At 28.2% G+C, this 27,669-nt stretch overlaps 3 protein-coding genes and 1 long non-coding RNA gene across 16 annotated transcripts in view; 2 read left to right on the forward strand and 2 right to left on the reverse strand.

Annotated features, from left to right (window-relative positions):
* Window positions 1-573: 573 nt before the first annotated feature.
* LOC145181186 (apoptotic protease-activating factor 1-like) lies at window positions 574-16,092 on the forward strand. 6 transcript variants are annotated; one of them, XR_016456439.1, is made up of 21 exons: window positions 574-761; window positions 894-1,149; window positions 1,371-2,257; window positions 6,007-6,179; window positions 6,933-7,158; window positions 7,241-7,434; window positions 7,769-7,898; window positions 8,267-8,392; window positions 8,634-8,759; window positions 8,850-8,975; window positions 9,471-9,590; window positions 9,713-9,835; window positions 10,220-10,345; window positions 10,794-10,907; window positions 11,012-11,125; window positions 11,427-11,546; window positions 11,884-12,009; window positions 12,095-12,220; window positions 12,374-12,483; window positions 12,670-12,789; window positions 15,743-16,092. XR_016456439.1 is itself a non-coding variant. In XM_090100649.1 (21 exons), exons 1-21 carry the CDS (start codon window positions 699-701, stop codon window positions 15,890-15,892), a joined length of 3,672 nt encoding a protein of 1,223 aa, XP_089956775.1. In that variant the 5' UTR covers window positions 574-698; the 3' UTR covers window positions 15,893-16,092. The 6 variants fall into 6 exon arrangements, 2 of the variants coding, with proteins under 2 accessions (XP_089956775.1, XP_089956776.1); XM_090100649.1 differs by having other exon boundaries at window positions 12,358-12,483; XM_090100650.1 differs by lacking the exon at window positions 574-761 and having other exon boundaries at window positions 1,106-1,149; window positions 1,371-1,930; window positions 2,163-2,257; window positions 12,358-12,483.
* Window positions 16,093-16,590: 498 nt separating this feature from the next.
* Window positions 16,591-26,533, forward strand: LOC145181154 (uncharacterized). Of its 8 annotated transcripts, none has more exons than XM_090100312.1 (5): window positions 16,591-16,763; window positions 18,784-18,875; window positions 20,206-20,293; window positions 22,095-22,321; window positions 24,794-26,533. In XM_090100312.1, the coding sequence occupies exons 3-5, from the start codon at window positions 20,221-20,223 to the stop codon at window positions 26,384-26,386; spliced, it is 1,893 nt and encodes a 630-aa protein (XP_089956438.1). In that variant the 5' UTR covers window positions 16,591-16,763; window positions 18,784-18,875; window positions 20,206-20,220; the 3' UTR covers window positions 26,387-26,533. The 8 variants fall into 8 exon arrangements, with proteins under 8 accessions (XP_089956438.1, XP_089956439.1, XP_079912302.2 ...); XM_090100313.1 differs by having other exon boundaries at window positions 16,591-16,760; XM_080056176.2 differs by lacking the exon at window positions 18,784-18,875.
* On the reverse strand, window positions 18,586-19,954 carry LOC145181155 (uncharacterized). Its single transcript, XR_016456364.1, has 3 exons — window positions 19,708-19,954; window positions 19,293-19,402; window positions 18,586-19,048 (listed from the first exon to the last, which is right to left on the reverse strand). It is a non-coding gene; the product is annotated as an uncharacterized LOC145181155 (long non-coding RNA).
* A 575-nt stretch (window positions 26,534-27,108) lies between the features above and the next one.
* Window positions 27,109-27,669, reverse strand: part of LOC145181478 (protein singed-like) — a 1,926-nt gene continuing 1,365 nt past the window's right edge. The window contains exon 2 of the mRNA XM_080056574.2: window positions 27,109-27,669. This exon is cut by the window's right edge and continues 344 nt beyond it. Within this exon, the coding sequence (XP_079912700.2) occupies window positions 27,355-27,669 (315 nt within the window). The 3' untranslated portion in view covers window positions 27,109-27,354.

Here is a 27,669-nt window from a genome sequence, read left to right on the forward strand (position 1 = left end):
TCTTAAAAGGTTATTTTAACTTTTTATATGTGGTGTTCTAAATTTATACAAGCACCATTTTTCAATAATTTTGCATCTTTGTAACAGCTCTTATATTTGGTGCAACTTTACAAGCAATATTTAGAAAAAAATTCATTAAAATAAAAAAAAAGTCAAAAAATTTCCATCAGAAATTTTGCAGTGAATGATGACAGGGTCAGCCATAAAACACTGCTACCCATCAAAGAACAATGGGTTTTACCTGAAAGTTTAATGCTTTATAAGGATTCTCCAGTAAAGGTACTTTCTGGATTCCAATTATCTAACTGTGTACACTCAGCCTATTAAAAGCATGCATGAAAATAAAAAAGGTGCACTATTAACATGGAATTATTGGGCCTATAGATATATTTTTTACAGTTTTACACAAACATTAATTTAAATTATTTAAAAATTAATTTAAATTATTCAAAAAGTAAATTAAATTATTCAAAAAATTATTTAACTATTTTGTTAATTTAATCAAGCAAAAAATTTTGTTTAACAACTTTTCTTAACTAAATATTTAAAAAAAAAAGTATATAGATGTTAATTCCTTTTTTTTAGAGCTATGATACTAAAATATTTTTATATATAAATACGTATATTTGTATATATCTATATATGTGTATACACATTATTAAAGTTGATCTACAATTTACATCGCTTGTTGACTGGACATGGATGAAAATCAGCGGCATATCCTGATATCAAATAAACAAAATATTTCTCAAGATTTACTAGTATGTAAAAATTCAATTTGCTAGCAATTAGTGTTTAACACAATATAAATATTCTCATATTTCTTAAACTAGCATAGTTCCAATTTTTTTACATATAGCTCAACTCTTTTAACAATTGAAACTTGATTTAAGGTTGGAGATGTGCTCTCATATTTACAAAGCAAGTTTGCTATAAATGTTGATGATGTTGACATTATCCAACTGCAACAGACATCAAGGCAAAAAGCAGATAAGCTGATTTCTATTTTATTATCAAAGCAAAACAACTATTTTGCTGCATTCTACAGCTCTTTAAAGTATGCTGAGTATCATCATTTAGCAGATTTGCTTCAAAATGGACTTTCACCAGTTCTTGAATATAATGATAGTGAAGAGGAGTTGGCTAGCTGTAAGTAAAAAAAGGAATTCATATTTTACTGTTTACAAAATTATTTGCATAGCACTTGCTTAGTGCTTATAAATACTCTATAATAGTTTGCATGATTGTATGAATTAATTGAAGGTAAACTCTTATCAAAAGTAAATAAACCACAAAGAATGTATTCCTTGAAGTGTTGATTATACTGACTGATTTCTTGATCATGTTTGCATTTTTTTTTTTTTTTGAAGATGATTTAATTCTTCGAGATGGAGGAGTACCAAGTCTGCCTCAGGCATATGTTAAAAGAAATGATTGCATTCAAAAAGTTCATGATGCTTTATACAAGTTAAAGAATTCAGGGTGGGTTGTACTTCATGGTATGGCAGGTTGTGGAAAAACTGTTCTTGCAATCAGTGCTTTAAACAATGAGCGAATAATACATTCCTGTTTTCCTGGAGGAGTATTTTGGATTAACTTGGGTTCAATTAATGAAACTCGATTGCTGATGAAAATGCAGAATCTTTGTTTGTTGTTAGATTTAGAACATACATATCAGCGTGTGCCACAAAATTTAGAAGAAGCAAGAGATAGGTTAAGAATTTTATTTTCTCATGAGCACCCAAGGTCTCTGCTTGTTATTGATGATTTATGGTCAGCTCCTCATGCTAAATATTTTGATCTACATGTACGAACATTAGTTACAACTCGTTATTCTGCAGTTGCTGATCAGTTGCCAGAGGATATTTACAAAGTTCCAGTGATGGAAAAGTTCCTTTTAGCAGAAAGTCGGCAAATATTATCACAATGGGTGAGTGTTAGTGTTTCAGAACTGCCAAAAGAAGCAGATCTTATAATTGAAGAATGTAAAGGATCACCACTAGCTATTTCAATGATAGGAGCATTATTAAAAATTCATAAAAACAGATGGAGTTATTATCTTACACAACTAAGAGAACAAAAAACCAGCAAAGTTAGAAGTAAAGTAGCTTATGAATATCCATCTTTGTATGATGCAATAGCTGTTAGCTTTAATGATTTAGAAACAGATGTAAAGAATCGTTATGAGAGCATGGTTGTATTTGAAGAGAATTCATCGATTCCTGGAAAAACATTAGAAATCTATTGGGAGTTAGATGTAAGTGATAGTTTTAAGATTTTATTTAGAAAAAATTTCTCTTTGTTTCTTCTTCACATTAAACAGACAATAATACACTAAAAGGCTAAATTGCTAAAGCATTGTAAGATTTATCAAAACTGATTTTATTGATTCTGTAATTTGGGTCTGGGACTCTTAGGTTGGTATACTTGGTTTTGATTTTAAACAAAATTTGAATGAAAACAATTATCATACTTGAGATAAAGTATTTTCTAAAGAAAAAGCTAGTCCCCTTCAGGTATTTTTCAAAATATATTCAAAATATCATTACATATTGTAAAAAATCCAGAACAACTCTAGCCTGAATGTATTTATATACTGCTTTATTATTTTCTGTGTGTGTTAACCAGGTTTTAACATAGTTATCTAGTTAATATACTGCTAAATTAGTTTTATTCAACCTTTGCTCACCAAAATTAATGTTAAAAAAATGCTCTTTAAAATTTAAGCTAAGATGATATTAAGGTGACCCTAAGGGCCTCAGCTTAAAAATTACCAATTTTGGGATTTTTTAAGCTATTTTAATCTTCAATTTTGTTTTGAACTTTTGTGATTGAAAATTGAAATTAGCTAAGACTTGCATGGTATTATAATATACATTAGGATTTTTAAACTATTTAGGCTGTTTAAGCTGCATTAAGAAACTTCAGACAGTTTTAGAAATCTTAAAGATTCTTAGGCAAAAATAACTGTGCAAAAAGAATCTTCCTTGGTCAGTTCTTCTCAAGTTAATAAGGCAGGTAACTTAGCTTTTTAAGTTCAATTTGTAAAAAATTCTTTATACTTAGGTATTTGTGTTATAGAATTGTATCATCATAAGTGCACTTCAAAATTTTTGCATTATGTAAGGAAAGATTACAAATGTATTCTCATTTGAAGCAATTCAAACTGTAGGAGAAAATTACATCCCAATCATCAAATACTTAGTTCTCTTTTACATTTTATTGAATGGTTAAATCCACCAAAGAACGTGCAATCTTAGTTATAAGTGATATTTGACATTTTTTTGGGAAAAAGGGCTAATTCCTAAAAATAAAAAATCATTACATTGAAAAATTTTTTTGTATGATTAATGAAAAGACTTGCAGAAAAGTAAGCAAGTAAATCTCAATGATTCTAATTATTTATTCTACACATCATATGAGAGCGTGTTAAATATTGTAAAGACAAGCAATTTTTACTACTGCAATAAAAGAAAGAATAACCAGGTTTCATGACTCACCTTGGTAGATAGTTGAACGCCAGTGAAGAAAGTAAAAAAAAAAATTCATGGAAAAAGAGAATGAAAAATTAGCATTAATCTCTTAAATAAAAAAGTAACAAGTAGAAAAAAGGAGCCAATTTTTTGTTATCTAAAGTTAAAAGTATTGATTCCAGAAGGCACTCAAGAAGATTTAATACAATTAATAAACAATAATAAATTAATCAAGTTCAAAAGTTTAACTTTACATTTTTCTACACTTCGAAATGAAAAAATAAAAAATAAAGAAACTGATTTTATAAATGTTGATCATAAAAAAATGTGGAGTGTCTTTAGTAAATCAACCTTTATAACTTTTAAAAAAATTAAGTTTTTAAGTGTTGTATCCAGAAATATCCCTCTTGAAGTTGTTCCTGGAAGTATAGAGGTATAAGATTTTAGTAATGGAGCAAGAATAATTGGGAACTACTGCTTTAGACAAAAATAACAATCAATGACTGAAATGCAGTTTATTTTCTAATAAATGCTCCTGAAGTATTTAATAAAGACATAATTACTTATCCCACTTCATCTTCATGCTGCTAAAAAGAATTAAGAAACAGACAACTCTGGATAGCTGGAACATCATCTTTAACCATTTTAACTAATTTTTTATACTTCAACTGATCAATAAAAGGTTGCCTTACTTTCTCCAATATATCAAACACTTTAATTGTAATTGATAGAAGGCTGCACAATAAGTAGAGAAATTAAAGATACTTAAAGGTATTACATTCAAACTGTTTTTTAGGCATTAAAAATGTGATGTCTATGTTAACATTACATCTTTCAATTAGTCTAACAATTAACAGTTTAAATGCAGTATGGTTGTTACACCTGGAACAGACATATTTTTCCTTAAAAATTTTGCAAAAAGACTTTGAGATAAAAATGAAATATCATAGAGGGTTTTTTCTTGGTGACATCTTGCAAATAGATTGCTTGTTCAAATTTAAGGAGCCTTGAGCCATGCCCTGTGAATGACAAAGGCTATTTATTCATTTATAAAATATTTGTTTCAAGATCAATTTAAGGTAATCATAAAAGAAAATTATTCAATGTAAATTTTACTCAATTTACAAGATGGGTTTCTATAGCTGTTGTCTTAATTATGTTCAATAAGAGTTGTTGAATTCCTTTGTAATCTTAACTGTATAAGGAAGTAGTTCCATAAATAGACTACAACGAAAGGCTAAAGTAATTAGCAGCAGAATAAAATAAAAACAGTTGTTGAAAAGGTAGGTCTTGTTATTCAAAAATTACTTTTTAACAAAATTAACATAACAAAACAAAAATATACAGATTGTCAGTGGCTACAGAGAAAAGGCTTTTAAAGGTCACCTTAATAGTACTTTGAGCTGAAATTTTAGATTGAGCCCTTTTTTATAATATGAAAAAATAATATCTAAATAATGGTATATTATTGAAAGATAATTGCTACCCTCATGAGATTTGGTTAGTTTCTACTCTGTATGTAGTTGCTCAGATTCTTAATTTATTGTTTACTCACCAGCTTCACTTAACTTAAGGAGAATAAAGTATATCTATGAATAAGTAAATTAAAATCTTTAAACTTGTTTTCATCCTTAATACAAAAAAGTATATAATAATACAAATAAAATAAAAGTAACAAGTAAAATACTTATAATCATTTAAATATCTATAATTAGTTTATTACTTTTTTGAATGTCAGCTGCTTCACCAATTTTTTTACTTGGATCTTTTAGCTTACTTTTGCTTTGCCATTTAATCTGTTTTAAAGATAGAAGCAGTATTGTTAGCTGGTGATAATATATTTTGATGATGATATTTCCCACTTTAGTAAAACACTTCTTTCTTGTTGTTTCTTTTTTCATAAACTTTTATCTTTTCTTTCTTTGATTTTGAATCAAGATTTACTGTTAGGTTTATTCAAAGTAATTGATTGCCTTCATTTAAATATCCATTTGATAAACTCAATTATTGTTGTGCTATAGTGTAAATTTGATGTTGCTCTCAAATAAACCCATTTGCCTCACTTTATCTATATTGAAAAAGAATCATGGTAGTCATGTACTGACCTGAAAGTAACGGTTGCTTGAATTATTTTTCTTCTGTAAACAAAGAAAGATAGCTATGATCATTACAAAAATACAGATTGTCTTCGCTGTTTTTTAAGGTTTTTCTCAATTCCTAATCTCTAAATCTGTCTTTAGATCATAGGCAACTGTACTGAATTTTTAAGTGGCATGACTTTGTAATTATAAATAGCTATGTTTAAATTTTGAAACTAAGAAGAAAAAAAAGATTTTAGTAATAAAATATCTTTTATACTTTTTATTTTTGTGAAAAATTTACAATTTATCAAACATTAAAATGTGTTTGCCGTTAATTAAGGCATTAAAGACAAATCTTTCATCACATTTTACTTAAGAACAAAGTATTAAATGGCTGTATGAAAATAGTTTATCATTCATTTACATCAATATTATCTGCCTTTTTTTTTTAGGAAGTTGAAACAGAAGATATTTTGCATGAGTTGATTGAGCACTCTTTGGCAAATAAAGTAATTTTAAATGGGGATAGCTTTTACACTTTGCATGGTTTACACTCTGGATTCTTGAAAGAAAAAGCTCTTCTTGCAAAAAATCTGCAGTCATATCATGCAACTATAGTTGATAGGTATTTTTGAGAACAAACAGTTTTAACAAAACTGGTTAGAATAAATGAAAAAACTAATTACAAATAAAACACGGATATCTGTTTAATACTTAAAATCAAAAAATGTAAGTTAAAAAAAAAAGAGTTTGAAACTTGATTTTGATATATTAACTCAAAAAGTGATTGTCTTATTTTTAAACTTCTTTAACCCATTAATGCCTATAAAGGAAACAAGCAAGGAAAAAACTGTCAAACGATACAAAAACATGAAGTTCAGATTACATTAGTTAGATATGTTTAAAAAAAATTTTTTTTTTAAATTAAATTTAAATATGCAAAGGCGTCCTTGAATGGGGATGTTAGGCAAGTGTTTGTTTTTTTAAGTGTTAGCAAATGGGTACAGCCAGCGTTAATGGGTTAAAACAAAACATTATTATTATAAAATTTGAGCTGTATAAGAGACATGTTGTCTAACTTTCAAATGAAATAAGTATATATTATTTATAAGGTTTGAATTGAGCTGTGTAAGATGTGCATTCAAATGCAACAAAAGATATTTTTTTGTAGTTAGGAACTTTACTAAACTTTAGTTTTATCATGAAACCTAATGTTTTCATGAAAATTGTGACAGTTAATAATTTTTACATTTATGAAAAGAAAAATATTATGTAAGTAAATATTTTTGTAACTACATTAATACAATAAATACTATACTTGTATGAGGCATTGGTTATTCATTTTTATATTTTGTTTAAATGAAAATTTTTCTTTTAGGTATGAAGCTTTTTTTAAAAATGACTTTTCCATGATAAAAGAAGACAAATACATCTGCTGGTATTTTATTTTTCATTTAATACATGCAGGCTACCACAAAAAAGCTGTCACATTGCTGCAAGACTTTTCTTGGCTTGCATTTAATATCTTAAAAGTTGGGCCTGCACATTTGATACAAGATTATTACTTTGTGTTAAAAGAAACTCAGTCTCTTCAAGATAAAGAAGTACACATTAAACTTTTTGCATTACATAGGTGCCTGTAATAATGTAAATGGAGGTTTTTACTTATGCATTAATTTTTTTTAGCATCTTGAAAATCTCACTGGCATGATGAGGTTTTTTAGTATTCAATCTGATGTTCTTTCAACTTTTCAACCGGAAATTGATTTACTACAACTAGCTTTGTCCAGACCAACATCCCAGTTTGTTTACGATTTGGCAAAATTAGCAGCTCAGAAAGTGCTCAACAAAGATGGGGACAAGATATATTATGATTGGATGTATGTTTTGCTTTTAGATTTTTATTTGATGTTCTTTGTTGTTTGCAATTTTTATTTGACATTTCATTTGGTACATGACAGTACCAACTTCTTTAGAAAATTTCAATTAACCATCTAACTACTAAAATCTGAGCTTTTAATTTGCTTTTCTTTGATATCATGAGTTTCTGCTGTTAAATATTCCAGAAATTGTGATTAGGGTAAAAAATTAGTTATTAAAATTATCATGACTATTTAAAACTAGTAAGATGCAGGTTTTGAGGACAAATATTTGTTACTGTTAAATTCTTTATCATAAAGATACGTTTAAAGATTTTAGAAAAATGTCTTTTAGAAATCATCCTCAAGATATAGCTGATGATGTTTTACTAACATCCAGACTACACAACAATATTGTAAATTATTGCAGTCTGGCCTACAACAGTTCATTAGCTGTATCATGCAGCATCGATGGAATGGTTAAGGTAATTAAATGTTTTGAAACAATCTAATTAGAGTTTAATAAAAAGAAAAGATTTTTATAAAACATAAATTAAAAAAAAAAAAGAATACAAGAGAATCATCAAAAGATGTTTCCTGGTGATTTTTTTATTATTATTTATTATTGTTAGTTTGTTATAGAAGTGATTTAAAAATTAGTTTTTAAACGTGAATAATTTCTTTTGTTGATTGATTATAAGTTGTTATTTTCTTTAATAGACAATTTCTGTTAATTTGAAAAAAAATCCCTAAAAGCTGAGGTTGTTATGCTATAACAAACAATTCGTTGCCATTCTTGCAAAAAATTAAGTCTGGCGAGCAATTTTTTTTTTTGCTGAAAATTTTGTGGTAGGTCTGGGACTTTGTGACTGGAACAGAGAAGTTTTCCTTAAGTGGTCATGAAGGAGAGGTTAAGTGGTGTGAGTTTTCACCTGATGATGAAAACATTGTTTCATGTTCAACTGATAAAGCAATTAAAGTAAATCTTTTTTTGATTTTGTGTTATGATATTTATGTTATAGTCATGATTTATAGGAATCTTTTTATTGTAAGGACCAATAATATACTAAAGAGATTTCTGCTTTTAGTTTCTTATTATATTTAAAATAGTTTTTAAAGGATCTTTAAGAATTTAATGTGATAGACGGCGTAGTGCAAATCTGAACTGGTTTAATTACTGAAATACTTAATGACTGAGAAGTTTTAATTTTTTGATTTAGATATGGAGTATGAAAAGTGGTGGAGAAGAAATAAGTTTGTATGGTCACACTGATGAGGTTTTATGTTGTAGATATTCAAGGGATAAAAACTGGATAGCAAGCACATCTATGGATAAAAGTGTTAAAGTACTTAAAAAGTCTTAATTTTTTTTATTACAAGTTAGCCTTTTTTTTTTTATTGTTGCAATTTTTTTTTTTTTTTTATATTTTTTAAAGATCTGGGAAGGTTCGTCAGGAAGGCTTTATGCTTCATTTGAAGAGCACACAGATGTTGTCAACAGCTGCAGTTTTTCACATAATAGTGCCATGATTGCATCTTGTTCTAATGATTGCACAACACGGGTAAAATAAAAAAAAAATTTTCTTAATAAATTTTTTGTTAAAAAATTGATGCTTCACATGTATATCTTTATTTCATCAAAGCAAATTATTTATGTTAATAAGATTTTAAGTCAGATCAGTATGTTGCCGATTAAGCATTGCATATTTTTTTAAAATTGCCATTTAAAATACTTTTACAATTATATAGTATTAGATAATTTGAATCATCTTTTGTAGTCTTAATGCATCCACACATTCAGCTGTTGCATCTAAATCTGCATTATCAATTGTTTTTCTTTTTTTCTTTTTTTTTTTTTTTTGCATATTTGTGATTTTTTTTTTTTTTTTTTAAAGAAGGGAAAAAATATTAGTCAATGATTACTGTCTCTAATTTGTTTCTCATAATTTATCTAATTTAATAGTTTATCTTTATTCAAATAATGTTGTCTCATTGAACCTAAGCAGATTTAGCTTTTATAAGTTTTTTTTGTAATCAAGCTGATGTCTATATGATAGGTATGGAATATAAAACAAAAAAGATTGGTTTTGGTTTGTTCTGGTAGTGATTTTTTTACATCGTGTATCTTTTCACTGGATGATCAATCTATTTTTACATCAAGTCAGCATTTTGTTCAAGTAATTGTTTAGTTTTACTATTTTTTTATCAATTTTTTTGTTCTGTGCTTTCATACTTATCCTAACAATGTCAGTGTAAAATTATTTGTTTATTAAAAAAAAATTTCTTTTAATCCATCAAGGTGTACTCCTGTGGAGATGGAGGCCTTTTAAAGATAATTGAAACACCAAGTGACATTCTATCTATGGCTTTTTCTTTTGATGGAAAGTATTTGGGTTTATCTCACCATAATATGTGTGCCTCGGTAATTTTATATATTTTTTTTAGATAGAAAAGTACAATGCTAAAATTATCTTTTAGCTTACAAAGTACTGTCTCATAAAAAGTTTGCTTTCAGTGTTTCAAAGTTGTGGATGTATTACAGTGTGAGGACTGTTTGTAAATAGACGATAGCTAAACAATTCTTTTAAGGCAATTTTCAACAAACAATTTTATCCAATAATTTTCTTTTAATGTAAAATTTATTTAATAATCTTTAGCTGCCATATTTCAAGTTATTTATTTGAACAGTTACATCTTCATAGTGGTCCATAGCTTTCACTCTTCCAAATTTTATATTATTCTTTTAGTTTTCATTGTGACTTGTAAGAGAGATTATTTTTATTGTTTATATTGTTTTTCATAATAGTTGATGGATGTATCAAAGGGTGAGATCCTTCATATATATTATGGACATGGTAGCTGGGTTAATAGTATAAATTTTCATCAAGATGGCAACAGTATGATAACAGCATCTGCAGATGGTGTGTGCAAGGTTACACTTCTACACTTTTTATAATTCCTAGTCATGCTATTCTCAATGCTCACTGCTTTAACCAGAACGTTAATAAGGTTAAATGCTGCTAAACAGTTTGTGATGACTCAAATCACAACATACCATTTTTAGCTTGCATTTTATGTTGTTTCTTGTTTAATTTAAGTTGTTTTTAGTCTGGTTACAGCTACAGAACTGCAGTTGGGACAAATCTAACACAAAAATAAAATAATTTAATTTCTCAATATTGTCAACTTTCTGTTAACATATTTTCAATTATCTATAAACAGTTTGAAAATGACTAAAGAATGAACAGTAGTAAGCACCAGTAAAACTAATTAGCAGAAAATCAAATAAACTTTCATAGAAAAAAGAATGATCAAATGTTTGATTGAATTTTTAAATTTTAAAAATTTTTTTTGTAATTTTTTAAAGTCTTTTACTGAAGGTTTGGTCAGTAAAAAAGCATTTGGATATGGATGAGAAGTTAGTTCCAGTTTTTGATGTTTCATTTCAAAATGGTTTGTATATTGTGGCTGGTACTAATCACAAAAGAATTAAGGTAACTTGATTGGGTAACATGCTTTTTTGACTCTGTTTTTATATAAAAAAAAATTTGGTTGATGATATTTTTATAAAATAATTTGATAAAAATTTCTTAAATAGCTATTTTCAAAAGGAACCTTGTTGCATTCCAGTCTACAATTTTCAAGCGAGGTATCTGTCTGTAAATTTACAAATAATGCTATAGCAGTTGGATTTCAAAATGGTGATGTTAAGGTAGTCATTTTTTGTTGCGTTTTGTTTTTTTTTTTTTTCCATATCATTGCTTTTTTGTCTATTAAGTTATTAACTTGCTTAAAGTATTAATAAACTTTATTTGTTAAGTTATTACTATATATTTGTTAACTTATTACTAATTATTACTTTATAACTTTTTTGTTAACTTATTGCTATATATTACTTTGTATCATGATAAAGATTTGAAAAGTTTTTTTCTTTAATTGGAAAAAACCTGCATCTTTTTTTTAACTGTAAAGCTTTTAATCAGCTTTTTGTTCAATATCTTAATTCTTTACAGCTTTTAAGTTATGAAGATCTTTCTGAACTGTTTACTTTGAAGTATCATTTGTTAAAAATAACATGCATATCTTCTTCTAAAACTAAAATAGTGGTTGGTTCTGAAGATCACCACTGTTCTGTAAGAGTTTTTTATTATCTTATATTTTTATTTAATTGTTTTTAAGAACTATGTAACTTCATTTTTTTTTACTTGTCCAGATAAAACATGAAATAAAACAAACAATAGTTATACTCAATAGTTCATCTTTGTATTGTAAAAGATTTTCAATATGTTTTAAAGATATCTGGGTGACTTTCTTCATAATTTTATATATGTAAGGCTTTTTAGGATGCAAGTATAGTTGTTTATTTTGTAATTTTAATCATATAAGTTGGTCTTCTACATTTGTACACTTTTTAAAATCAAGTAGATGTTTAGATTTGTATTAAGTAGTTCAGTGATTTTGTTTTAGTAGGTGTGGGATTTAGTGAATGGTTGTTTAGTCACTCAATTCAATTCTCATGAGAATACTGTGACAAAATGTGCTTTTTTGAATGAATCTATCAAAATTGTTTCTTCTTCATTTGATGGCAAAATAAAGGTAAGTACTTGTTTTTACTAAAAAAAAATTTTTAAAAAAAGAAAAAGCAATTTAGTTATTGCTTCTTTCAATAATTTATTTTTAGATTTGGTGTTCTCAAACTGGAATAGAGTATTGTACTTTGCATGAAGATAAGGATGCAGTGATGTCTTTTTGTATTTCCGAAGAAAAGAATCTACTTTGTGTTTGTTTTGCAGATTGCTCCTTCAAAGTGTGTGTCTTACCTATAAGAAGCTTGCTTTTTGTAAAGGGTTTCTAAGTGTTGGTTTCTAAGTTTCTAAGTGGAATTTTTTTTTTCTTGTTGAATTAGGTGAATAAATGAGAGCTAAGTGATTAAATGTGTTATAGGTTTGGTCTATTTCAGATTGCAGTTTAAAACTAACAGTTAATGATCATAGCGATGTCATTAGATGTATTGAAACCTCTTGTGACGGAACTATGATTGCAACTGGATCTGATGATGGCTCAGTTAAGGTAAGTGCTTTTGTTTACCATTAACATATTTGCCTAAGGTATATATAATCATTTCACCAAAATAACCAATCTGTATTTTTCAATAGTTTTTCTTATTTAACTTAAAGGATTGGTTTTAATAGCAAACTTAAATGATTGGTTTTAACCCATGTTTACTTAAATTTTCTTCTTTTGTTTCTGCATCAGGTTTGGGATAGTTCAAATGGAAATTTGCATTGTGAATGTTCACCACATGATTCCTGGGTCATGGACATCAAATTCAACAGTCTTAATGAAATAATTATGACAGTTAGCAATAACATTAAGGTTTTTTTTTTTTTTAAGATTTTTTAGCTTTTAAAAAATGATATTTTTTGATAATGTTAAATGAAAGTTATAAAGAATAGAAATTAGAGTGTAAAAAAAATAGTTGTACATTACAAAATAAACCTAAGAATGAATAGAGATGATTAGACTGCTTCTTGAAATTCTTCATTATTGCCAATATGTGCTATCAAGATAATTTCAAGCAGCAGCCTAAAAAATTCTATTCAGTTTTTTAGACTGCTGCTTGAAACTATCTTGATAGCACATATTGGCAATAATGAAGAAAATATCAGGAGATCTGTTTGTCTAAAAAATCTTAAGGCTCAAAATACTCTCTATAATTATAGAATTCTAATTATGATAATTATGATAAGTAATTTTTCTTAAAAATATCCCAGTCCTTTTTGCTTCAAATTGCAGAAGTGAGAGACATTCATGTACTTTTGGAGTAAAAGAAATATTAAGTGCCCTGCCCTGTAAGCTCTTTCAAAGGCACTAACATCTGACTAAAAAAATGGAAATAAATCTTGTCAAAGCATGAAATGCAAACATTTTTAAATAGCTTAATAACAGTGGCGAATTTTTTTAAGGAAACTGGGAGAAGAGATTCTAACTCTGAAAGTTTCATCAGTAATTGCTTGCACTGATTTCCCCCCTGTAATTGTGTGCGCTGTAATTAAAATTTAAAACTCTATTGTAACTTTATGGTTTACTTTAAGAACTATTCATTTACATTCAATATCTATAGCAAAACAATTGAGTTATCAAAATTGCAAGGAAAAACACTCAAGTAATTATTGTTAGCTAAAATTGTTGAAGATAAAGACGCCAAATATATTGTTGAAAGCTAAAATTGCTGAAAATAAAAACGCCATTTGCTACATATATTGTTAAAAGCTAAAATTGCTGAAGATAAAAACATCATTGGCCGCATATTTGAAAAAACTTTAAAATTAACTCAAATTCTTATTTTTTTGTAATAAAATTATTTAAAAAGCCCAAATCAATACTTTTAATTTCGTATGAAAAGAGGGAACATAAACTTTTCTAAAAAACTTTTCTAAAACCAAGAAGTTTATTGAACTTAAATCTCCGTTGAGAATTAAAAAATATATATATATGAAAAAGTTTCGTTTGTTTGAACAAACTTCTTCGTTGTTAAGTTAATCTGTCAAGTCAATACAGATATTATCAAAAGCAAATCTAATTAAATAGGAAATTGATGGTGACGTTTTAGTGCAATTACACATTTTTATACGATTTGGTTTTGTAATATTTTTACGCTTCTTTTAACAATTAGGGTGTGCAGTAAAGAAAAGCTTTTACCTGTAAAATGTCAATTTCTAGGTTATAAGCACCCAACTTATGTAAAGTCAAGTGCAAAGCATTTTTTGTATGGTCTTCGAAACAGTTTCTACCTTGAACAATATTAATACGAGGGGGTGTGATTTTTTAAATCGTACAAAAGTAAGCTTCTTACTTTAGTTTCATAACAGATTTCCGATTCAGTGTGTCCCTCTACGGTTATCCTGACGTCTTAAAGGAAAATTCTGCAAACAACAGAATTCCAACGAATTGCTTTTAAATACAGAAATTTAAAATTTTCAAATTTTAATTTTCTGTTTACTGTTTGAATTAGTAGATTAAGATGTCTATTCATCTATAAACATTTAAAATTTTAATGCGTTGGTTAATTACTAAGATTTTTTTACAGAAAGAATGTTTAGTAATACTTTATAACGGTTATTTTACTTGCATTACTTTTACAGATATTTTACAACGATATTTTACCGTTATAAAATAATTTCCTTACTATAACAAAAATCACCAAAATGTTAACAACAAAATGTTAAAAATGTGTAAAAATGAAATTCCACTTTGTTGCTTGTTTTTTGTAACAATTAAAAGCTTTAAAGAGTGAATAATGAGGAGAAAACGTAGAAAAGAGTATTTGAAAATACGAAAAATATATAAAACGTGTTATCGACATATTGTGTATTAAATTCAAAAGCTCTTTAACTGAAATTCTTGCGAAGTGTATTTTATTGAATTTCGTTCTGATATGGCATTTAATATGGCGTTCTGATATGGCATTCTGATATTACATTCAAACATCTTATTAACCTAACCTTCGAATTGAGCTTTTTCGATTGCCTCAGAATAGTTCGAATGCTGAAATCTATTGTTTGTTTGTTTTTTTTTAATGATGAAATGTTTTTACTGGGACTCGAGTAAAAAATATTAAACAACGGTGAAGTTAAAATACTAAGACTCTTTCCTTACACAATAATTAAACAAGTTTTATAAGAAACGAGATAAATTAATATTGGTCCATTAATATAAACTATTATTGGATCCCCCTCAATATTGGTCGTAACGTTGCGTAATCTTAAATATAATGTCGCCGCAAATACGTTTTGCAATCGAAGTAAAATAAAAGGAATGGTAGGCTGAACTATAAAATATCGAATGATGTAATTCGATTCGTATAAAATTATGTTATTACGATATTTCGCGAAAACGAAATTTTACTATCAGATGTACCACATCCTTTTTCCTCCCCCTCTTCCAACCGTTTGTCTATTAAAATCGTTAGCTTTCTCATGGAAGTGTTTGTTATGAAATATCCACAATTTTCTGTTTTATAAAAAAGTTTTATTGTTTCAAATATATTTCAATTAAATTTGTAGTTTTCTTTTTTTTTTAAAAGACTTCCTCTTAAAAGTATTTAAAATGAAATTCTTTTGTAAAGTTAAAAGTTAGACCTTTTTTAATGCTTGTTATTTTTCTTAAGATCGTTTTTGGGGTAGATGATTCTTTAGCTTTATGAAATAGGAAATAGTTTTTATATCAAGCGCAAATAGAATCCTTACCATAAAAGTGTTCCTACAAGTCTTTGAATATTGCTAAAAAAGTTTGCATAATTTATTTTCACTCTCAATTTTCCTTTTAGTTGTTCAATCTAAAAGGAGAGATGTTGCAAACGTTGTATGTTGTAGGGAGCTATTTACAATACGTTAAAACTTCATCAGATCTTCTTTGTTACGTCACCATTGACAACTTAGGATATCTTTATATTATGCAACGATTCGAGCAAATTTAGTTTCTTGATGTTGTTTATTTTTTGTTTCTTTTTTTTTATATTTCACTTTTAAGTTGTAAAAAATGTTTCATTTTCTTAAAAGTTATGTAACTTTACGGTTAGCGTATTTGCGAAATTTAGTATGTCTCTTAACTGTTAATTGATATAATTTTTTTTCGTAGTTTTTTATTCAATTGTTTTAGAATAAAAATGCGATATAATGTTGTTTAGTTAATTCGTTTTCAAAAATTCGCCTCAACGCTCTTTTAAAAGCAGTCAAACTGTGATGTTAAAATAATTTTTGACTTTTCAATTAAATAGTATTTGAATTTTATTTTAAACATTATCTGATTCAAAAGGTTACAATATTATGTAACTTTTATGTTTATAAATAAGAGAAATTTTGCGTTTCTGATTTTTGTCTAATATTTCGTCGGAACTTCTCCACATCAACGTCCTATTCTTGGAGCTCTTCAAATGTTTTTTTGTGGCCAGTTTTAAAACTTTAACGTTTAACAAAAAATATAATACATGCATAAATTGAATAGACCATGCCTAAACGACATCCACAATAAAATGTTAAGAGTATTTTTTAGTTATGGTATCCTTTTTTTTTAACTTCCGAGTTTATTTATATTTAAAATAAATTTTTTATGAACGAGGGCGGATTTGTCTGAAACACATCTGTCTTAATTTTTTTTTTTTTTTTCCTTCGTTCGTTTCGTCAGTTAAAGCATTGTAAAATCGTTCTTATTTAGGTTAATATTTTTTATATCAAATTACGCAGAGAAAAAGGGAGATAAAGATTGATAATATGCAGGAAAAGAACTAAGATGTTTCAGCAGTGAAAATTCCTGCGAGTTAATTTTTATACAGATAATTTTTAGAGGTAGTAAGTAATTTTTAATTCTCCAATTACCATTGTTAGCTCATGACTTAGACCCTAGACATTGGTGTACTGGCCTCATAATAAACGTCTTTTTTTTTTTTTTTCTTTTTTTTTTTTTTTTTGTCTGTGTTCATTTCACAAAAGTATTTAATCAGGTACTTATCAAGTTCTTTTCATGTTAAAAGTTTTTAGGAGAGAAAATGTTAAGGGTTAGTTTGACAAAAAATGTTTGCTGTTTTTTTAAGCAAATGAAAGTATAATAAACCTCTGGTCTCTTTTTCCCAGACAAATGTTCTTTGTGGCGAGGCCTTTGTATAGCTTCCATTCAGGCTAGCAAAAAATAGTTGAGGTAAACAGGCATTTTTTTTTATAATCCAAATAGACATTGAACAATTACCCTTGCCTATAAAAGGTTAATTTTTCAAAATTTTAAATCAATCAAAAAAAAAAATTTGAATATTTTTCATCCATTCATCTTTTAACTTGTTTTTTTTTTTTTTTTTTTTTTTTTTTTTTCAAAGATTTTCTTTTTTTTCTCTGGATACTTGTGGCTTTATGTTTCTCTAAGGGAAACAGGACTACGCCACAAATTACAGTCAACTATTGTCAATTAAATTGACAAAGCATTTCTATTGATTTCAATTACGTTACTTCAAAAAGACGGCCTAAGACAAAAGGTAGAATTCTTTTAGCATTCTACAGGTATCTTATAGAATTTATTTAAAGCTTTTGAAAATATTAATTTTTGTCCGGGGTGAAAACGAATTGGAATCAAATTAATTAAAAAGTCAAAAGCATTCATTAAGGGTTACAAAAATTAAAAGCTTCGATATTTGGCTCATTTTGAAGATGTGACCTTAATACTTCATATTAGATAATCCAGTCGTTTATTCCCATCTCTATGCAGTACTTAAGATTAAACATTTGTCTTTTGGTAGAATGAAGGTGATTTGTAAACTAAAGCTTTAAATTGAAAGTTAAACATTTAAAAACCCACGCTCAAAATTAAGCTAATTTCCTTAAGACTTGGCTGGGGCAAAAAACGTGACCCACAAAAACCAAAAAACATGTGAACCTTATATGGTGCTCTCATAATAATAGCTACGACGTAATTAAGTATTAAACACCATTAAAACATAAATCATCGCTCAGTGACGAAATTTTTTACAAATTAGGTGATAAGAAATCTATGCAAATAATGTTCAATTCAAAGGAAATACACAAAACACGTCCGGGTTAAATGCGAATTCAATGTGAAACGTAAATAAGATTAAAAGATTTTCTCTAAGTAATTTCCGATGAGTATCTGATGACACACGAAGTGGTTTGCATTTTTAAACATGAAAAAGTATTCTTTTAAGCCCTTTAGAAAAAGTTCTTGCAGCTTATTAACGTTTTAAAGCAGGTTCAGTTTTTAAAATTGGATTTATCATAGAAGAAATATAGACTTTTGTCAAAGTTTTACCCGCGCTACTTTTAATCTCCGCGTGTATTTTAAAGCTAAAATAAAAACTTCGAAAAAACTTGCTGCTTTTTCTGCAGTACTTTGTGAATCTAAGGTCTAATTGGATAATTCCGATAATACTTATATCGTTGAAAATAATATACTTTATTATATATATATATATATATATATATATATATATATATATATATATATATATATATATATATATATATATATATATATATTATATTATATTACTACTACTACTACTACTACTACTACTACTACTACTACTACTACTACTATTACTACTACTAAAACTACTATCTTATATTAATTACTTTCATTGTTTAAAAAAAAAAAAGTAAAACTGCCACTATATAAAGTATAAGTTGTGGGTGTTAAATATAACTGTGAAGGTAATATCGAAATAGGATTTTTTAAATGGGGCGGAAATTAAACTAAATTAGTGTTCCGTAACAAAGAAAGAATTCCGGAAACAAATAATAAGATGGTTGAAGGTGACCGAACAATTGCTGCATTTTTTTGTACTTTTTTGTTTACTTACTGGTTTAGCAAGCGCTCACAGCTCCTTTCCATACCCTGTAGCAACGTTTTAAGAAGACGTTTATTTTGTTGGTTTGTTATGCAATCGCATCAAAAAACAGGTATGATAAACAAATGCTACATTGAATGAAACCTTGTTGTGCTCAAGGTTTTGCCTACATCGCTAGTCGTTTTGGACCAAAGGGGTTTCGTATCTTGATTTAATTACTAGCTGTACGATTACCTTTTTGCACATTATTTTTTGAGAGAATATTTCATTTGCTTCTGTTTGTTACTGTGAAAAAAATTTATTTTATTTTACTTTTTTTTTTTTTTACTTGTCAGGTTTAGTTGCCCAAATTTCAAAACTAAAAAACTTAAATGCAATCGTTCGTTTAATTCGACTTTTAAAAGGAACGTCCTCATTTTAAGGAACGTCCCTATTTTAGTAAGGAGTTTTATTATAAGTGGAAAAGAAAGATGATGATTATACTGTGAATTATATATTCTATTTTAAATCTCTTGTAACAGATTCTTACCATAATGCGCTTCCTTTTTTAAAATGGTGTTTGCCGCCTGAATGTAATACAAGATGTATCCGGTTTCAAACTCACATGCGTACTTTGTGTGGTTTCCGTTTGTAACCAATCTATTTTTTTAAAAATAGAAAAGTGAATATAAATGTGAAAATTTGTGCGATAATTTTGAAGTAAACTTTTAAATACTAAACACAGTTATATATATATTTCTTAATTGTGTTTAGTATTTTTAATTGAATGCAAGAAAAATTTGTTTCATAACTTAATTTTTCTTAAAAAAAGTTTTTGTTTTTTTTACATTTTGTTGTTCTAAAAAAATTAATCATTGGAATATTATTTTTAGTATTACTTTGGAAATATTAAATTGCAAAAGAAAAAAGTATATGTAGTCGGGTGAAACTTCGTTACACATTACCGCATTTTTCTGGAAGCAATTCTATTTATTTTGAGTGATTTGACGAAGACGTAATTTCCGTGTTATTAAACGGCTGTAAAACTAGTTGAATATCGCACAAAGTATTCTATTTGTTGATTTGGGATATTCTTACATAAAACTTTTCGAGTTTATAAAAATCAATACACAGTAATTTACACTCACAAAAAAACTATTTACCACTCAAAGCTTATAACGTTTTCTTTTTTTTTGACTAAAGATTCGTTTGGCTACGTTTATATTTTGTTTTCTTATTGACATTTAACTTAAGTTTACTATTTATCTTCAAAGCTTTTTATTAAAATTTAACAAAGGATTAAAGCCAACAGAGCATGTTAATCAGTCGGAAGACTTATATTATCTCTAATAAGGCAACGGAAGTAGAGTTGAAGAATAAAGCGTGCATTTAAAAAATATATGTTCGAGTAAATAAACAAGAAATTTGATTGCTGGCTTTTAAGGTTTTTTGAACTTTTATAGCAAGGGGAAGTAAAGATGGTCGACACTATTGAAGCTGAAGAAACGGAATACAAATATCGAAATGGAGAAGGAGAAGGAACATTTTCAGGTAAAAAAAAAAAAAAAAAAAAAAACGTTTTTAAATACTGTATCGTACATAAAATTAAAACTTCGTTTTTCAAAAAAACTTCGGCGATTGATTTTTCGAATTTTTTAAATATCCAAAAATCATAACAAAGCAGCGAAATACTCAAAGTAGAAAATATTTATAAATTAGATTTTGTTTTTATATCTGCAATAATATTTTAGTTTACAATTAGTTTTACGTTTTCTAAACTATGAATGATTTCATGAGCGTAGTATAAAAGCGCCAAATAAAAAACGGGATGCGTAAAAATAAAAGTTTGTCTCCGAGAAAACGATTTGCTTTGTGGGAATGTTCACAAATTCAAAGTGTTGATTAAAACTTAAGTTCCCAACTTTTCTTGAAATAATTAATAATTGAAGAACTGAACTTTAATATATGAGTCTTTATTAAAGCAAGCAAATTTTGTTGTTTATCGATGCTTTGATTTTTAAAGCATATTCTAAGTTTTATAACTTCAGGAAGTAACAATTACTTTATAATGTAAAACTGTGTATTAGTTCATCAACAATACTGCCCTAATGAAAGCATAGCTATAAATCGGTCTGAATCTTGAAGATTGGTCGTGATTCTGCTGTTACAGGTTGCAGACATAAAGAGGAAATAATTTTTTTTTTTTAAAAAAAAAGGAAATCATAGTTCTTACTCATATTTACGTACCTTTTGTGGTGTTTGTTGTATATCAAATTAAATTTCCTAACTTCAAATACAATTATTAATGAATATTACATATGCATGATTCCAATTATTGTTATTATTATTATTATTATTTATACTGTATGATTCCAGTTATGAACTATAAAAAGTATGAATGCACTCCTTGTACCAAATTATTTATCGCAGGCATCTTTATTATTGTTATCGCAGTTTCCGAAAGACGAATTTTCCAAAGAAATTTTTCTCCTTTAAATCAAATACTAAAAGGAATTATTTTTGAATAAACATGTTCAAAAGGAAGATTAATTGTCGTACAAAATATGATATTAGCTTGTTTTCAAGGAATTATATACTGACGTGAAATTTTGGCTATCAAAAATCTCCTTTAAAATATTAATTAAATAAAAGCGTGTGCGTAATCTTTTTGTAGATGGCAATAAAAAATTTTGCGTCATAATATCTTAGGCTTGTGAGATTATTCAGAAAATATCACGCACTTTACCCTTAAATAGTCTAGGACAAAAAAAAAGCAGTGGCAACATATTACATTTCGGTTCTATAATCATTAACATAGCAGATAGTTATTCAATAAAAATAGTTAGAGGAATGTTTTCGGAAGAGGAAGAGAGGAAGCGGTTTCTTTTAAGAACATGTACGTCAGCCAGTAGCTTTTAAAAGCGTTTTAGCTATTGCTTTGTAAATTCTTGTAATTCTTTTAAAATTTATCAAGTTTTGCTCTCTGTGGGAGAAAAGTTTTCTCTTGGGAAAAGGTCTGTTTAAGTTGTTTTGCAGTTTTTTGGTACGTATAGATCGAAATAAAAATACTCTGCAGGTTGCTCTCAAACCAGGTAACTTTTTAACATCTAGTGGAAATTATGTTTTTATCAAAATGTTATTATTCACCTGAAAACTGATTACAGGGTTTAATTAAAACAGCTGAAACGGAATTTGTAAATGAATTTTTCCAACCACAATTACCAAAAAATATAATTTGCAGAAACAACTCAAAACAAAGTTGATACTCTTTAATAGCAAATCCATAAGTAATTATTAAAATCTTTCTAATTATGCGTTATATGTAGTTAAATGTTAATGTACTTTTGTGTAGCTTCCAGACGTTCGGTTCATTTATGGGAGTTTTTGCTTGAGCTGTTAATGGATGATTCATTTACACCGATGATTGAATGGACAGATGAAGTAAATGGAGAATTCAAACTAAAAAACAGTGAGGCTGTTGCGAAGAAATGGGGAGAACGAAAGCAGAAAGAGGGGATGAATTACGACAAATTAAGCAGAGCCTTGCGATATTATTATAGCAAAGATATCATTCAAAAGGTAATTCTTACTCCTGTTTGCCAGTGGTTGTAACTTTTTACTCTCATTTAGTCACTTCATACGCCGTTAAAAATGTTTTGGTTAAGTAACAAATTTAATTTGCTGGCGATTTGAACGTGTTATTTAGTTTATTTTTAACTTAAAAATTCGAACAATAAACGTTTTTATTATTAGATTTTTAAAAATTGTTTTCTCTGTAATTCTGTAATTTAATAAAGAAACTGGTTCGAGAAGTTGAGAAATCAACTTTACACTATACATTTAACGCAGGATCACAATACTCGTATTTGCTATCTTATATCCGGTCTGTATTATGCATGATTTAATTTCTAATCCTTTGTTTTTTAATAGAATAATTCTACCACCCACATGGGATTGGTCGTCACTTTTATATTTTATTTAATTACATTACGTTAAGTCTTTCACGCGAATTATGCATCTGAAAAAACTGTGCAGACTTTAAGAGCATCATTACTGCATAATCTGGTGTAAATCATTTATTTATTTTTTTTAGATTTTTGTTATTTAGATAAAAAGTAGTAAAATGTTGCAAACATCGGATAATTTTGGGAGTATTCAAGATAATAGGTTCTTTTTACAATTGATTTTCACGAAAATGTGTCTTAAGGGGCTAGAACTAATTCTAAATATCCAAGCCTTTTTATAAATTCTCAACATATGAGGTAACTTTTTAGTAGAAAAGGTTACCAGCTCTCAACAAATTGATTATAATCTTGCGTTGATGCAACTTATTACTAAGCATAAGGGATTATTGATATGAGATTACCACGTTGTGAATTCTGGCGTTTAATCCAAAGGGGATGTCTACACAATGATTAAATGATTTTATCTAAATCCTTATTATATTATATAAATAATTCAACTTTTTTACTAAAATAACATTTGCTATTAGTATTTTTAGTAATAACTCATTTTAAAAAACCAATCTTAGCTTTCATAATGAAGGAGAACATGGGGCCAAGCGAGAACACTGACGTTTAAAGGCCGGGTAACTCACTTAAAAAGATACATATATTTTTTTAAATTTTATTTACACAATCTCTAGGTTTATGATTACTGTTTTATTATGCTTTTAAAAAATTCTGCTCATCTTTTCAAAAAAATTGATAAAAAAAAAAAGTACAGTTTATCCTAATTTGCCCCAAGCGTGGGGGAAATTGGGGACGTAGTAAAAAAATTTGTAAATTAGTATAAAGTTTAATATATTTGAAAAAAAAGTTTATTTCTAAAAACATAAACATGCTTTAATGTTTAATTTAACTTAAAAAACAGATCAAGGAACAAGAAAATAAATTTGATCAACATTTTATTTGGAAAATTTTAAAGTTACAGTAAACTCCCGGTTATTCGAACTAGCACTTATTTGAATTTCCCGCTTATTCGAAGCAATTTTCTTTCCCCATGAATTTTTCGTAACAAACTAACAAACTCAGTTATTCGAAATTTCGGTAATTCGAAGTAAATTCTTATTCCCTTAGAAAGTTCGAAAAACCGGGAGTTTACTGTAGCATTTTAATTTTCGAAGTGTTGCAGTAAAAAACTCATATTATTGCACTTAAAAGCTCTTTTTTGTGTTTCTGTGAGAATTACTGTTTTTGCTCAACCGTGTTTTGAAATTCTTGAGGAAATAAAGTAGAAAATGCTTTTACAATATGTTTTTCAGCATTTATTAGCCAATGAGAACGTCGCCACATTCCCCCAAATGATTAATTTACCAAGAGTTTTTGGTTTTATTTTCTTTAAGTAATTGAATTAGATCATGGTTGTTAAAAAATAAAAAACTTTTTGATGATAAAGGTTTGGTTAAATTCTTTAATAATTCAATAATTCAAAAACAAAACAGTCGAATAATATTATCAACTTATTATTAAAATCAGCTTAATACTATAAGTAAATAATAATTTTGTTAAATTCACTTAACACATACCCAAAAGACCAAGGAAGTTGTAAATTTAATGATATTATCAATGTGATACATTTAAATGATATTACATTATGTCCTCACTTTGCTAACGTCTCCATTATAAAAATATGTTTTAAAGCAAATAATACGAGTAAATAAACTAGTTTTGCTTTTTTTCAAGGCTGAATATAAGCTTATTACTGGAAAAAGATAGTAGGTAGTAGATACTTTATACCTACTACCTATTCTCTAATATCTCCATTTTAAAACCATGTAGCTAAATAGTTACCCATTGAAAAGCTTAGAATATCTAAGATTAAAAACTTAGAATCAGGACATCTGTTAGATTTAACCATTAGGTTTGATCTTCTTTTTCTGATATAGAAGTCTAAAATTTGAGTTTATTTTTTTTTAGAACCCTTTTCCTTTTAATATCTTTTTACTTTTAGTATCATCATACTGATATCTAAATGTTTTCACCTTTTTATTTTTCAAATTTTTTTTTTTTAAGTAAACAGTTGTTACATTTATTTTTCAAATCATATTAGGTGAGTGGACGTCGATTTGTTTACAAATTTATTCCGTCTACTGAAATGCATACTGCGGTTGATGCCATCAAAACAAGTATGGTGCGTCAAGGTCGCAGAAATCTTTCTACTGGCCCGTTCCCAAATCACCAAGTACTACCTCAAGTACGAACAAGAGCTATACGCAGTACGTCTGATATCAAAGGATTTATTCATTACCAGTCTTTAAGACCAGACAGTGCATCTCCACCACACCAACAGACACGTGGATCGTATAATTCGTCCTCGCCTTCTTCTCCGCACAGAGAATCTACTGAAGTGTTCAACAGTAGAGATACAAATGAAGTTTTCCTTGACGATAAAATGGATATTTCAAACACACATAAAGACTCATTGTTGAGGAAAGTTTACAGGAGAAATGGTTTTCATGACGAAAACGCTAAGCTTTCTAGACCACGATTTCATTCTGACTTAGAGCATACTTCGCTTGACAATAAAAGACGATTTTTACAATATGGTAGCAGTTTTAATTCCGCTATTGATGAACGTCCGTACAGTAATACCTTAGGAAACGGAGTAAGTGACAGTAACAACAATCATCATGAATTACAGACCATCCGGTTAAACAGTCGGTCAAATGAGAGGGATGTTTCACCAGAGCAATATACTTTTCACAATCGTGACCAACTTATGAAAGACTATGATGAAATGCGTCGAAGAGTTTCTTTACCATGCGAAATAAAGTCTAAAAACTCTTTGGAAGACAGTGACATATGCGACTCATATAGTAGCAGCAGAAAGCGACCTCATACCTCTCACGAATATGTTATTCAAGCTAACCAACAATCTTTGTACGAACGACGAAGAAATCCATCTCTTGACATCGATATAGAAACAAAACCTAGACCCATTAACACCTCTAATGAATACATAGACTTAAATGCACACTCAAAGTTTTATGCGTCGTCACCTCTCATAAAGCCTGCAATTATAAAGTTGAGCGAGGCTTTAGGTTCACTAAGTGACGCTAAACTTGAATCAGATCAAAGCAAAAAGTTTTACTCGCCCGCAATAACTAAAAGTGAAGGACGTTATTTTACTTTTCCAGAAAGAGATAGTTCAAGAACAGAGCACAAGTTAACCCCTCAATCTCATTCATGTTCACCGCCACGCACATCAATGGAACTCTCTACTTATCAACCTCCTCCTGGCTATGTTCTTCGCAAGTACGTTCCTCTTGTTGATGTTTCGACACAAACAACTCAAATAACTGAAGTGTGCACCTCTTCAGTTATTACATCTAGAAAAGAATTACTTAAAGCAACCGATACAAATTTTCGTAACGGGTTGTTAACTAATATCAGTGATGTGGCAAAATCAAACCTTAATAAATGTTTATCAGAAGGACTTGAAAGCGAAATGAGTGTTACGCTAAAGTCGCAAAACTTTTCACCTGCCGAATCATCTCGTAATTCCAATCGCTCACCTAATTCAATTCATTTAAAAACACACGAAGTTGTTAATCAAAATTGCAATTGCGGCTGCAAAGATTTTCAAAATAAAATACCTTTTCATAACGGTGCAGCCGTTGCGTACCAACCTGAGATATACTAGATTTTTACCAACATAAGATATACAATTTAAAACATCCAACTGTTCTCCTATATCTTTACCTAACGTTTATTAAATGTAAACATAGTTCTGTATATATCAAAATGTACGAGTATTATGTATATAAAAAAAAGCACATTAGGAAAGAAAGTTCATATTTTTTAAAATCTTAAAACCGTACATTTCATTAAATTCTCCATCTTTATGAAATGATATGTTGTACTTCAATATTTTGTTTGGTCTTTTGAATTTACAAAGTACAGCTAATATTTAGGTTTCTCTACGACGGAGTTGAGGTTTTAAAATCGGCGTCGTTATTTCTTATTTATTCCGAACCGCAAAGTTTGATTTTTTTCCAATTTCTGAGTCGTCATCTGCTAAATTGATCATACTTACAGAACAAAAGGTGGAGATATACAATAAAATAATGTACATCGTTTTTGAAATTCTAATTAAAATGTAATTTTTTTCTTAGTTTAGAGTTGTTTATTCCTTAATGTTAGTATAAGAGGTTGGGACTCAATCAAGTGCTTCGACACTAAAATTTAAAAAAAATCAAAAAGTAGAGTTGTTCGATTTGGTAAACGCCGTATTAGTTATTCAAAACCGAAACTTTGGGATTAAGAGATTTTTGATTATTTGGCTTCCGGGATCAAAACATTTTTTCCCCAATACTTACTGATTGTTACTATGGTCAAAAAAAGATTAATGAGGACTCTCTTACTTTCAAACCCCTTGAATGATCTCGGCTTTAAAGTATTGAATTTTAGAAGAAAATTTCAAACACAAACTTAATAACTATGTAACTATTCGAAGCACGAATGAGAGTTAAAGAAAACAAACTTGGCTTTTCTTTTTCTGGAAATGGAGCTAAAATGAGATATTTTATATATATATATATATTTTTTCCTTGCAAAGTGTAATAGTTTTAAACGCTATGAGAAAAAGTTACGGGTTTAATAATTGCACGATTAATACTCCCAAAAGGTTATTGGTTTTATTTCGTCTTCTGTAGCGCAAATATTTCCGTTGTTATCGCTACTCAGATATTTCCCATTTGGAGCAGAAATTAACATTTTGCTTTTACTGTGAAGTTGACAAATAAATAAATCACCTTCTGCTTCATCAGTAATCACAATAAAATCTGGCTCTCTTACTTTCCACGATTTTCCGTCAGCTAACTTAAATCTGTATTTTCCATTTTCACCAGCAACATGCAAAGCACTGCCAACACCTCGATTGCATAAAACTTTTGGAGTCGATGATGATAATCCCACGTAACCGTA

Source organism: Hydra viridissima, unplaced genomic scaffold (assembly GCF_058129835.1).
Source record: "Hydra viridissima isolate aposymbiotic clone 2 unplaced genomic scaffold, HvirCarnegie_v1 scaffold_10, whole genome shotgun sequence".
Classification (NCBI taxonomy): domain Eukaryota; kingdom Metazoa; phylum Cnidaria; class Hydrozoa; order Anthoathecata; family Hydridae; genus Hydra; species Hydra viridissima.

Bases quoted from the DNA above. Each gene is read 5' to 3' on its own strand.
- LOC145181186 (XM_090100649.1), top strand. From the start codon at position 699: ATGGATGAAAATCAGCGGCATATCCTGATATCAAATAAACAAAATATT. The intron at 7,435-7,768 runs GTATGTTTTGCT...AATGTCTTTTAG, and splicing joins AAGATATATTATGATTGGAT to AAATCATCCTCAAGATATAG. The intron at 8,393-8,633 runs GTAAATCTTTTT...TTTTTGATTTAG, and splicing joins CAACTGATAAAGCAATTAAA to ATATGGAGTATGAAAAGTGG.
- LOC145181154 (XM_090100312.1), top strand. From the start codon at position 20,221: ATGGTCGACACTATTGAAGCTGAAGAAACGGAATACAAATATCGAAAT. The intron at 20,294-22,094 runs GTAAAAAAAAAA...ACTTTTGTGTAG, and splicing joins AGGAGAAGGAACATTTTCAG to CTTCCAGACGTTCGGTTCAT. The intron at 22,322-24,793 runs GTAATTCTTACT...AAATCATATTAG, and splicing joins GCAAAGATATCATTCAAAAG to GTGAGTGGACGTCGATTTGT.